General features: G+C 39.0%; 1 protein-coding gene and 1 long non-coding RNA gene across 2 annotated transcripts; one reads left to right on the top strand and one right to left on the bottom strand.

Moving 5' to 3' along the window:
- Positions 1–4907: 4907 nt before the first annotated feature.
- LOC140590948 (uncharacterized) lies at positions 4908–6691 on the bottom strand. Its single transcript, XR_011991850.1, has 2 exons — positions 6439–6691; positions 4908–5727 (listed from the first exon to the last, which is right to left on the bottom strand). It is a non-coding gene; the product is annotated as an uncharacterized lncRNA (long non-coding RNA).
- A 1423-nt stretch (positions 6692–8114) lies between these two features.
- LOC111837806 (large ribosomal subunit protein eL19) lies at positions 8115–10513 on the top strand. Its single transcript, XM_023800153.1, has 6 exons — positions 8115–8197; positions 8902–9008; positions 9138–9260; positions 9380–9500; positions 9715–9825; positions 10338–10513. The coding sequence occupies exons 1-6, from the start codon at positions 8193–8195 to the stop codon at positions 10459–10461; spliced, it is 591 nt and encodes a 196-aa protein (XP_023655921.1). The 5' UTR covers positions 8115–8192; the 3' UTR covers positions 10462–10513.
- The last annotated feature ends 2468 nt before the right edge of the window (positions 10514–12981 follow it).

Here is a 12981-nt window from a genome sequence, read left to right on the forward strand (position 1 = left end):
CCATATACCCGTCAGGAATCGCGGGACGGGCGAGCCGGAAAGCAGGTGAGCGGCGCCGTGAAGTCAGGCAAACAGGGTTTATTTGCAACGGGGGGTTGACAGGTACGGACATCCACTGACACTACAATGACGGATCTGACGAGACATACTCGGACGCGGACTAAATACAGGTCCTTCTCAAAAAATTAGCATATTGCGATAAAGTTAATTATTTTCTGTAATGGACTGATAAACATTAGACTTTCATATATGTTAGATTCATTACACACAACTGAAGTAGTTCAAGCCTTTTATTGTTTTAATATTGATGATTTTGGCATACAGCTCATGAAAACCCAAAATTCCTATCTCAAAAAATTAGCATATTTCATCCGACCAATAAAAGGAAAGTGTTTTTAATACAAAAAAAAAGTCAACCGTCAAATAATTATGTTCAGTTATGCACTCAATACTTGGTCGGGAATCCTTTTGCAGAAATGACTGCTTCAATGCGGCGTGGCATGGAGGCAATCAGCCTGTGGCACTGCTGAGGTGTTATGGAGGCCCAGGATGCTTCGATAGCGGCCTTAAGCTCATCCAGAGTGTTGGGTCTTGCGTCTCTCAACTTTCTCTTTACAATATCCCACAGATTCTCTATGGGGTTCAGGTCAGGAGAGTTGGCAGGCCAATTGAGCACAGTAATACCATGGTCAGTAAACCATTTACCAGTGGTTTTGGCACTGTGAGCAGGTGCCAGGTCATGCTGAAAAATGAAATCTTCATCTCCATAAAGCTTTTCAGCAGATGGAAGCATGAAGTGCTCCAAAATCTCCTGATAGCTAGCTGCATTGACCCTGCCCTTGATAAAACACAGTGGACCAACACCAGCAGCTGACATGGCACCCCAGACCATCACTGACTGTGGGTACTTGACACTGGACTTCAGGCATTTTGGCATTTCCCTCTCCCCAGTCTTCTTCCAGACTCTGGCACCTTGATTTCCGAATGACATGCAAAATTTGCTTTCATCCGAAAAAAGTACTTTGGACCACTGAGCAACAGTCCAGTGCTGCTTCTCTGTAGCCCAGGTCAGGCGCTTCTGCCGCTGTTTCTGGTTCAAAAGTGGCTTGACCTGGGGAATGCGGCACCTGTAGCCCATTTCCTGCACACGCCTGTACACGGTGGCTCTGGAGGTTTCTACTCCAGACTCAGTCCACTGCTTCCGCAGGTCCCCCAAGGTCTGGAATCGGTCCTTCTCCACAATCTTCCTCAGGGTCCGGTCACCTCTTCTCGTTGTGCAGCGTTTTCTGACACACTTTTCCCTTCCCACAGACTTCCCACTGAGGTGCCTTGATACAGCACTCTGGGAACAGCCTATTCGTTCAGAAATTTCTTTCTGTGTCTTGCCCTCTTGCTTGACGGTGTCAATGATGGCCTTCTGGACAGCAGTCAGGTCGACAGTCTTACCCATGATTGCGGTTTTGAGTAATGAACCAGGCTGGGAGTTTTTAAAAGCCTCAGGAATCTTTTGCAGGTGTTTAGAGTTAATTAGTTGATTCAGATGATTAGGTTAATAGCTCGTTTAGAGAACCTTTTCATGATATGCTAATTTTTTGAGATAGGAATTTTGGATTTTCATGAGCTGTATGCCAAAATCATCAATATTAAAACAATAAAAGGCTTGAACTACTTCAGTTGTGTGTAATGAATCTAACATATATGAAAGTCTAATGTTTATCAGTCCATTACAGAAAATAATGAACTTTATCACAATATGCTAATTTTTTGAGAAGGACCTGTACATAAGACTAGCCAGAAATAACAGGACACAGGTGATCACAACCGGGAATTGACACGAGGTAATGAGGGGGCGTGGCACACACAAGGATCGGACGGAGCTGGGCGTGACAATACTGTTAACTTACTAAGCGGCCAGCATCAGACCTTTTCTTAGTGCTGTACACGGCAAAACACTTTTTCAAGAACGAACAAGATAAAAAAAAAAAACAATTCATCATCTATTTAACAATAAAACCATAGCGCTTTTAAAACTTTATACCGTAGTTTTTAATGTCATTAATGGATTGTTAAGTAAACGAACGAACAAACGTACCTCTCTTCAGACGGGCTCGCGACCCCCCTGAGGAGAGAAGCGCGAACACCGGTGACTCTTCCCAGCTGGGCTCGCGACCACCCGATGCGCGAATCCTAAGTGACCTCACCAACGAGATCAGAGGCCAGTTCTAACTAAATAAGAAATATTTCGTTACTAATGTACTGTAATGTCAAAAATTATTGACTATTTATATGATTAATTATATTTATTGATTATATCTTTTTGAGTTTACAGGGAGGACATTAACATAGAAACTGTTTGGTCCAAAGTCTTGAAAAGTTCTTATAAAAGGTAAATTGTCCTTCAAGTGAGCTATTACAAAATTTCTTTCATGATCCTTAAACTGCCTGATATCATTTTTGTAATATATATCTTTTAAATGTATCAAAGCAAGCAGGTTTTTTTTTTTTACAGTGGCCCTACTTCATTGTTGACAGATTCCTTAATCCTGATTCATCCTGCCCACTTCCTAAGACCAGTCGGTGGCATTCTGTTTGTTCAGATGAATGTCTTGATAGTCAGATGTCCACAAGCTACAATGATGAAGAAACTGGTGATGGAATGAACATTGTGGATATAGACAGATGTGGTGATCAGTTTATTTGTGAGGACACTCGTGACCACTGTGGCCATGACATTGACCCTGATAAAGACTGCAGTGCATGTTTTACATAATTTGAAAATTTTGGGCCCCTTTTTTTTCCTAGGGTCAGATATAACTCTTGCCCAGTCTGTAGTACTTCTCCTGTCATATTCTGTAAGACACAACATGGCGGCATGTGCTATGCAGGACCTCCTTAAGCTTTAAAATATTCTATTACCATGTAACAACCTTTTGCCATAGTCTCTTCACCTTTTTAAGAAAATCTTCAAAGCGCCATCAGATTCAGTCAGCATACACTTATTTTGTAAAGAATGCAATGCCTATCTGCCAGGTAGGAGCCAAGAGTGCCCTGACTGCTGTGCAGAAGTAGATGAAAATGATCATTTGAAGACCGGAAACTTTTTTATTAGTTTGTCTTTGTCAAATCAAATTACAGACATTCTAGAGAGAGAATCTGCTACTGTTCGAAAGGAGCTCAGGTTGAGTGATGTGTGCAGAGCAGAGATGCCTAAAACTCTCCCTTTTGAAAAAGATGATATATTCCTTCTATGGAACTGTGATGGGCTCAAAGTTTTCAACTCCTCTTCCTATTCTCTGTGGCCAATTAGATCTGTAATTAATGAACTCCCACCCAACATTCATTTCAAAAACAATTTTAGCAGGTGTTTGGTTTGGAAAAGGAAAACCTGACATGTCTTTCTACCTTAAGCAGTTTGCGGATGATATTGAAACAATCAACACACAAGGGGTGAAATGGAGAGACCCAAAAACTAACACAGAGACTTTTGATACCCTCAAAAGTCTTTCCTATACTTTGCTCATAGGATGCTGTAGCTAGATGCAAGCTTCAAGGGATACATCAGTTCAATGGTACATATGGCTGTGGCCAATGCCTGAATGAGGGAAAAACTGTGACAAAGGGAAAAGGGTTCACAAGGGTCTATCCAGTTGTTGAAGGTGAGCCAAGAACCCATGATCATCTTGTAGAATGTGGCAAGAGGGTGACTGCATGAGGATGGGCTTGACCATGTATTTCGGGTAAAAGTAATCTCACCACTTGTTTTATTGAATCCCTCCACTGGCTTCGATTTAGTCAAGAGTTTTCCTGTTGACTACATGCATTGTGTGACGTTAGGAGTGACAAAACAATTGTTGGACCTTTGGTTCAATAGCAAGCACAACAATAGTCCTTGGTATATTGGGACATACAAATACCAAGTTGACCAGAGGTTGCTGTCTATAAATCCCCCCTCTGATGTACCGAGATTGCCAAGGACTGTGAGAGAAGCACATAATTGGTAGGCAGCAGAGTGCCGAAGTTGGCTGCTGTTTTACAGTGTGCCTGTACTTGATAATATTCTACCAGACAAGTTTTTGAAACATTGGATGCTGTTAGTAGCTGCAATCTTCTTGTTTCTTAAAGAGAACATTTGTGAATGTGACTTAGCAGAGGCAACCTTCAAAATCAAAACATTTGTGGAAAAGATGCCAGCAATGTATGGCTTGTACCACATGTCCTTCAATGTTCACCCACTAACCAATTTGCCCTCATCTGTCAGAAGGCATGGGCCACTGTGGTCCACATCTACATTTTGTTTTGAAGGATACAATCAGATACTGAAAAAAATGTGTCATGGTATTAATTATATATCAACACAAATTGCACGTCAGTTCATCACTCTCCAGTCCATACCTACATATCTTCAGCTATCTCAATCCACATCTAGTTCTGATATCACACATAGAGTTAACAAGCTAGGTAATGACTGGGTAAGTGGCTACCCTCTTGACACAAAAGCAAAACAAATTCATGATATTGTTTTCCTGGGTTGTCCCCACCAGAAAATACTTGAACAAACTGAAAAAAACATTCTGTTCACATTGTGTGATTTATCTGCTGGAGATGAGCTTGCCATGGCTGAAGTCTACACTCTAAAAACTGCTGGGTTAAAAACAACCCAATTTGGGTTATTTTGGTAACCCAGCGCTGGGTAAAAAAGGGACTAACCCAACGCTGGGTTATTTTGACCCAACAAGTTGGGTTACACGTTTAACCCAGCATGCTGGGTTGTGATTTTTAACCCAACTATTAGTTAAAAATGACTACACTGCTGGGTTGAATGTAACCCAAAATGGGTCAGAAATTTAATCTAGAAACTTTGGTGATTAAAATTACTAAAATAAAAACAATTCTACAGCAATACATACTTCAGTAATGGAATTTTATTTATGACAAAACATGTAAAAAATGTGTCCATATGAATTTAAGACATTTTTCCCATCTCCACCTCAGCATCAAGACAATTTCTATTAAAATGTATCAAACTGTATCACAGAAACACTGTGACTGAAGTCAGTAACAATGCATCAGACTGAAGTCAGACAAATTAACTTTAGAAAAACACAATTTGAAATATGAAAACTTTTCATAACATTTACATCATGCATAAACATTAATATATCCTGAGATATACAGGAATCATCAGTAAGAATCAATTGCAATGTAATTGCAGAGTAGAGGAAAAATAAAAGTATGTAGAAGTAATAATGAAAAAGCATCTAACTGACTGAAGTCAGAAAGATTAACTTTAAAATACAAATTTGTGCATAAACATTAACATATCCTGATATATATAAATCATCAACTGAAAAAATATGTAGAAGCAATAATGAAACGGCATCAAACTGACTGAAAAAAACAAACGAAAAAAAAACTTAAGAAAATACAAATTTAAGATTAGAAAAAAATAGGAAAACATTTTATAACTTTCCCATTAACAATTATGTGCAAACATCAATATATCCTGAGATATAAAGTGACTGAAGTCAAATTTACTTCCAAGAAAATATGTATTTAAAATATGAAAACATTTCAAACGTCCACTGCAGCAAGTAATGTACTTTGCTCAAATGCTGTGCCATTTATTATAGCAAAGGCTTGAAAGCAGTGGTTGTCTCCAAGCATGAGAACATAAGAAAATTCAATGGACTCTTCTGAACGAAGGTACTCAGCCATATTGGTCCCAATCTGAAAAAAGGAAAAATAAATAAAAAAGAAATGGTATAGATTCATTAAGAACTCAAAAATGTGTAAAAGTTAAATATCGTTAGAGCTACCTTCAGAACACCTAAAAAACCTTTAGGAGCATTAAAGACCATAACACACCAAGCTATCAGCATTAGTTAACCACTGACCATGGCCTTAGCACTATGCTTAGAAAATGTCCGTCGAACATGCTTAGTTTCAAGCCTCCTTTAGCCTGAGCTGAGCTCAGACATTCCCGCCTGCATCAAACCATTTACAGGATTAAAGAAATTACATGTTCGTAGTAAATTAACATCGTTTGCTGTCGAATGTACAACTAAGTCAAACGAATTGAACGAAATGTACCTTACAAGCAGAGCGGGAAATTTATGTGGATGTGCTGACAAAATCAAATTAGTTAAGTAAACTCCGCTATATCAAAACCGTATCTAACACAGTAAATCATTAATAATAAACAAAGTAGATTTAACATATACAAAAGTAATATTTAAAAATTTTACGTTATCCTTTCCAAGCTCCTTCCGATGACGATGTCACGCGCGCTTTCCCGTCCACTGAGCAAGAGATCGGCCGTCGCTTAGTCTTTAGGTAATCTCAGTTCAACTGACCGAAAGCCTAAAATATATATATTATACAGTAAAGCAAATGTTTTATTTATTATGAACATTGTTAAATACACACTGAATAACTTACGTTTCAGACAGAATTTCACTGGCTTCCCTCTAAAGACGGCGCAAAACTCCGTCAACTCTCGCTGATGTCCCTGGATGTTGACGTGACGTGCGTGCTCTCTTTCACGTCCGCGTTCCCAACCCAGCACTGCTGGGTTATAGATCAAGACCGATTTTCAACCCAAATTGGGTTAAATCAACCCAACTTTGTTACCCAGCAGTCTCAACCCAGCATTTGGGTTGAAAAAACAACCCAGCGTTTTTTAGAGTGTATGAGAGAGCAATTATTAGAGGGAAGGTTTTTGCAACTGAAAATTATGGAAAAGGGCACATGCATAATAGTTACACTGTTGAACTAAGAAATGGCTGTATTAGGGTGATTAAATCAATTGTTAACATCACCAAAAACAATGCAAATAATCCACTGTTTCTAATTCAACTCTTTCATACCAAGGTAGCCAGGTTTGCCTCTGTGTCACTGCCTCATATAAAAGTTGTTGTACAAACAGAAAAACAAATAGCTGCCAAACCCTGTGATATAGTCCGAAAAGTTGTTTACATGGGACAGTGCAACAGAAAGATGTGTTATGTGTTGTTACAACCAAACAGTATTGAGATAGATTAGTTGGTTTTAACTCAGATAGAGATATATGAACTTCTATGTAATCTATGTATACATTGACAGAATTAGAAATAAGAACATTTCTTTTTTTAGCAGCCTCATTGACAAATATCTTTCAAATGTAATGATTAAATTAAGTAATGTTTGTTAAATGCTATGTCTTTTGGATCTGGTATAAAAATATAAAAATAATTTATCTACCGGCATTTTTTGGATTTGTTTGTGAAAAATGTATAGATTTTTTATAGTAAACATACTGTTGTTCGATCACTCAACAGAACCTTAAGTACGATTGTGATGTCCACAAATTAGTGAATTTGAAGAATTATATAAATGTACAGAACTGAAATTACATATATTTAATTTGAATGCATTATTAGAAACAATTTATTCTCAGTATGAATTAACATTCAGACTGGTAATTCATATAGAAAGCAGCTAGTATATTGTAAGATCCATCCATCCATTTTCTGAAACTGCTTATCCTATTCAGGGTCACGGGTGGTCCCATAAGAAATATATACATTTCCAATAGGACTGTGAATATTCTTATAGAACCAAACAGATTTCCTATAAAGTCGATAGATTGTCCAATAGGATTTGGATAAATTTATTGGAATCCTAAAGGATTCTATTGGAAAAGGTGAAAATCCTAAAGGAATTTTTGACTAGGGGAATGAGTGCTACAGAAATATTAGCGAATATTAAGGGAAAACCCTTAGCCTCTCAGCATATACAGTTGTACGAGCCCGCCCGAACTGAATACAGTATCTCTTATTTTTATCTTCACCACCCACTGTAGTGCCATTACTGTGATCTTCTGATCCATCTCCTTTACCGATAGCATTCATTTTAAAATAAGACTTCCCTTCCCATCATGCAATGGAGACGCTTCGGTTTTGGAATAGACTAATACAGTCGACATTAAATTATTTTTGCATCAAGTCCAATTTTATTTACTTTTAATGCTGTAAAACAATGCAAAAACTGTTTTTTACATTAGTAATATCATGCCATTTTTATTTTATTATTTCTTAAAGATATTTTGTTTGAACCATTTCATCTTGAACTTTGACTATGGCTCCTCCCTTCCCTCATTATGGTAGCGTCTCCCCCGTCCGCAGTTCTTTCATTTTTGTCAAGTCGCTGTAGCCATGAGGTAAGTTATCCACAGTTGGTTTCGTGGGAATTAACTAAACTTATTTCAAGTAAAAGTGGGTTTGCTTTTTTACCTTATGAACGTTTTTCCTTTTCACCAATATATAATAACTGAAAGGAAGACATTTTTGTGAGATCGGTACTCTCGGCCTAGCCAATGTGGTTGGATACCCATGTTAAAAATGGTCGGTGCCATGCTTGGACATGTCACCCTCGCGTGGATGTTAAAATGTGTTAACGATTTTTGTTTGTTTGTTTGATCATTCGTTTAATTGATCATTGTGCAGGATAGAGCATTTGTGATCTTGAGCTGTAGTACAAGCGTAGACCTTCCGGCTGCGTTTGCGCCGTAAATGCCGCAGATCATTTTCTTATCAGAAAGCTTACATTTAATCCTTGTAGCATTTGTCATCAACTTTGAACGTTATTCCAAAACGTGTGTTAACTCTACTTTAAGATACCCGCTAACTCTAACATTGATCAGATCCTGTGTCATCCTAATGAGAACTGAATTTATTTTCACTTTTAGAAGATAATACTATCTGTTGAGTCTTGCACATTTACTTATCAGAAGAGAATTGGAAATCGATGTATAATTCCGACATACTGTAACGTTATGGTCAATGTGACTGATAGCGTGACAGTTTTCTGCTGTCCCCATCCGGGTGCCTATATTTAGGCCAGTCATTTCTCGTCCCTTTCCAGTATGCTCAGGCTTCAGAAGCGGCTGGCGTCCAGTGTCCTGCGATGTGGGAAGAAGAAGGTGTGGCTCGACCCCAACGAGACTAATGAGATCGCTAACGCCAACTCCCGTAAGTAATTTCATGCGATGACACCGTCAACCCCTCTGAAACTGAAAATATCAGTTGAGGTGACATTTGAAAACTGATTTTTATCTAGAATATGATTGGGCTGTATCTTTAAGATCTTTGATCTTTCAGGCCAGCAGATCCGTAAACTAGTGAAAGATGGTCTTATCATAAGGAAGCCTGTGACAGTGCATTCGCGAGCACGATGCCGTAAGAACACTCTGGCACGGAGGAAAGGCCGCCATATGGGTGTTGGTGAGTTCTGTCTCCTGTCGACATGTAGCTGTGTCCATGATCCTGCTTTTAAATTTTAGCTATTAAAGACGAATTTGTGTCTGTTGCTGGGCTAACACACTTGTGCCTCCCTTCTTCAGGTAAGAGGAAGGGTACAGCCAACGCCCGTATGCCAGAGAAGCTGTGCTGGATGCGGCGCATGCGGATCCTGCGTCGCCTGCTGCGTCGTTACAGGGAATCCAAGAAGATCGACAGGCACATGTAAATTCAGTGATGTATTGATCACCTGCGTCGTAATGTTATACATATAGAGCGATAGCTGTGTGTTTGACAGGTGCAGATCTTTTAGGGGCTGTCAATTTGTGTTACACACAAAACTGTTGGTATTTTAGGAGATACAAATAGGATTATGAATGATACTCTGCTTTTGGGGCACTGCTGTGATCAATACTCCCTGCCCAAATGTGTCCTCCAGGTACCACAACCTCTATCTGAAGGTTAAGGGTAATGTTTTTAAGAACAAGCGCATCCTGATGGAGCACATCCACAAACTGAAGGCAGACAAGGCTCGCAAGAAGCTCCTGGCGTAAGTCTTGGATCGTTGATGTGCATTATTGCGTAGCATGGTGAATAACAGTGGGCATTGGAGAATGGGGAAACAAAAAAACTGCCTGATTAGGTCGCTGAGGGGCTGCTCTTTTTTTTCTGGCTAAGGTACCTAACTTAAAATGCATTGCAATAAGCAAATTTCATTATACTGTTTAAAATTACAGACCTGTAAGTAAAATTACTTAAAGTACACTAAAGATTGGCGTATAGCTCAAACGACGACCAAACAAAATGTAATGAAATACTTTGGCAAGAACAGTCTGACACATATTTATAACATTGCTTACATACTGCTTAATCGTCTGTTGCATCAGTTTTTCATCGTAATTGTGGGAAAATTTAAACACAATAGAAACTGCTTAAAAATGAAATGCTTAATGTTTTTTTTGTTATGTTTTTATTTTTCTACCAGGCTTCAGTTAGATTGGTGGGGGAATTAGTAAGGATAGTGTCCTTTCACCTCTGACTTTTTGCTCCTACCCCCCACAGTGATCAGGCTGAAGCTCGCCGCTCCAAGACCAAGGAAGCCCGCAAGCGCAGGGAAGAGCGTCTCCAAGCCAAGAAAGAGGAGGTCATCAAGACTTTGTCCAAGGAAGAAGAGACCAAAAAGTGATCATATTTCCACTCTTTCCAGTGCTAATAAAGTGTACAGAGATTTAAAGATGGCCTGCGTTTTTTGCATGTTATTTTGCCTTCTGCCTATTCTATGACCTTGTTCACACCTGTTAACATGTGTCCTGGGTGATCCGATAACAAGTGGACACCACCAAATACAGGTGTGAACAGGAAACGCAGCCAAACCGCATTGAAAACGTATAAAAATCAGATTGCCCAAACCACATTCTGAGGTAGTCTGGGACGCATATGGCCGCATTCTTACCAGAGGGTGGATGCGAATGTGTCCCGGGCTGCATTGAAGGAGCGCCCATGCAGTTGACGTCCTCGTGGGCGTAAGAACTTGCGTACTCAAACGCTCGAGCGGTATTTAACACGATTTATGTAAACGTCTGTCTGCAGCATCCCAGTCAGCACAAGTATGTCAGTGCTATGTTGTTGATGCGTTTTTTGAAAGGTCGGTATCTAGTAGCATTTCAGACGTTTGCACATTGGCCCTACGTAGCAGCGTTGAAACAGCTCCGTCCAGGTGATGTAATCACGACGTTTTCCTGACATCCTCTGTGCAATGAAAAAATAATAGATTCTTATAGAAAGACCTGTAAAAAGTATTTTAAAAATCTCTGTAATTGAGTTAATAGTAATTCACTTAGAAATATAATTGGTATGAAATATAAACTTAAAAACACCTTGAAACTTTTATTTAGACTAGGGAAAAAAAACATTTCCAAAATCAATCTAAAATAATTTAATTAAAATGGATCATAAAGCATTTTTGTACAGTGCACTTGCCATTGTTAATGGTGTGTCTGCAGGACTTATCCAAAAGGGAGGTCTTTGGGAAACAATCTGTCAGGTGTTGGACCTGACTCTGCAACTCCCTCAACATTTGCAGAAGGATTCTCTCTGTTGCTGTAAGGTCAACAATACAGCATTAAATATTTAGACATATATCGAGACAGATGTTGATGTATATTTGTTTTCAACTTATGTGTGCATTGACTTGGTATAAGTTGCCCTGTGGGTAACCGAGTTCTCGAAGGAACATCTGTACGAATAAGACAGTAAAAACAAGTCATATTACTATATTAAATAATATTATTATAGTAATATTACTACTTCCAGAGGCAAACAAACCCTTTTTTAAACAATATCAGATGTAATGCGTAGTTTTCCCTACCAACAAGCGACCTTTGACTTAAATGCGATGATCCGACGTTTTGACAAGTAACGCTTTTTAACACCGCGACTGTCCGAAGTTTTCACAAATAAAACGCTATGTTTCGTAATGGAACGCGATCCGATTGCGACCATCCGCCGTTTATGCGACGTATTGCCTACAATCTGTGCTGACAGGGATGGGCCACTGAGTAGTAAACTGTATTGTGAATGACAACGCATCTTTCTTCTACAACACCAAAAAATGTTTGAACCAATACGACTATATCGGACTGCCGCGACCCATTCGTATGGAAACACTACTAAAGTGTGCATCATTAAATGTCCCATGCAAATTAGGGAAAAATAAATTGTGTACGAAGTGATTTATTAAAGATGTTTTGAAATTTGCACAGATCATATATTTAATGCACACTTTGATTAAACCTTCAAAGCTGCTCCACGCTTTATTAATATTGGTGTGACGTCCCGGGAAAAATCACATGAACGCAAAATCAAAGTCTGTAGGTAAGAATGTGCGTTCAATAGCCTAGCTAGTTAATGGATATGTTAATAGAAACATATAATAATAGTGCGATAGTTTATATTAAGCTGTCCGCGGGCTTGAACTCCCGGTCAGAAATCCAGTTCCACTCCGGTGCTGACTACTTTGCTCCTTTTATTTCGCTTGCTTCCAGTCAGATATATAACTCAGTATATCAGACAAAACACGGAACCTCTTGGCTGAAATTTTCACAAATTTTTAGCTTCATTGGTTATGATTAAAAGCCAACCAACAAAATGCATTCCCTTTTGATTTCTTCTCCTTTTAATATTTGGCAAATTTTGCATACGGAATTGATTACAACAACAACAACAATAATAATAATAATAATAGATACGTTATTGATCCCCGTGGGGAAATTGTGTAAAGTTACAATTTGCGGGAAAGTGAGATCGAATACAAACGGTCAGTCAAGATGCATGCGGAGATGCATGTTATTGCCAGGTGTAAACAGGGCCTGTGACACGGATATTCTCAAGTTGTCTTGGACCTTTGTTAAAGTGATTTCATTAAATGCAATTAATGTAGTTTGAGTTATTTAAATCCATTGCCTACTAAAATGGTCTGTGTAATAGTGGCAAAATTTAAAAAGGAAAGGGGGTTGGCAGGCAACAGAAATAGTTTCACACTGAAGTGTTCTGACCTCTCACATTTCTTGGATGGCATGCTCGCTGGTCGGGTAGTGCTGTGGCCTCACATCCATGGCTGGGTTACCGTTTCAGCCCTTGGTGCTGTGGCTGATATGTGTGTTCTTTCTTAGTTTGTATGGGTTTCCTATGACTATTCTGACGTTCT

The sequence above is a fragment of the Paramormyrops kingsleyae genome, chromosome 5 (genome assembly GCF_048594095.1).
Source record: "Paramormyrops kingsleyae isolate MSU_618 chromosome 5, PKINGS_0.4, whole genome shotgun sequence".
In the NCBI taxonomy this organism is placed as follows: Eukaryota; Metazoa; Chordata; class Actinopteri; order Osteoglossiformes; family Mormyridae; genus Paramormyrops; species Paramormyrops kingsleyae.

What these genes read in the sequence shown, in the direction of transcription:
- LOC111837806 (XM_023800153.1), top strand. An exon ending in GATCGCTAACGCCAACTCCC is followed by an intron (nt 9,009 to 9,137) that starts GTAAGTAATTTC and finishes TTGATCTTTCAG; the next exon opens with GCCAGCAGATCCGTAAACTA. An exon ending in AAGAAGATCGACAGGCACAT is followed by an intron (nt 9,501 to 9,714) that starts GTAAATTCAGTG and finishes TGTGTCCTCCAG; the next exon opens with GTACCACAACCTCTATCTGA.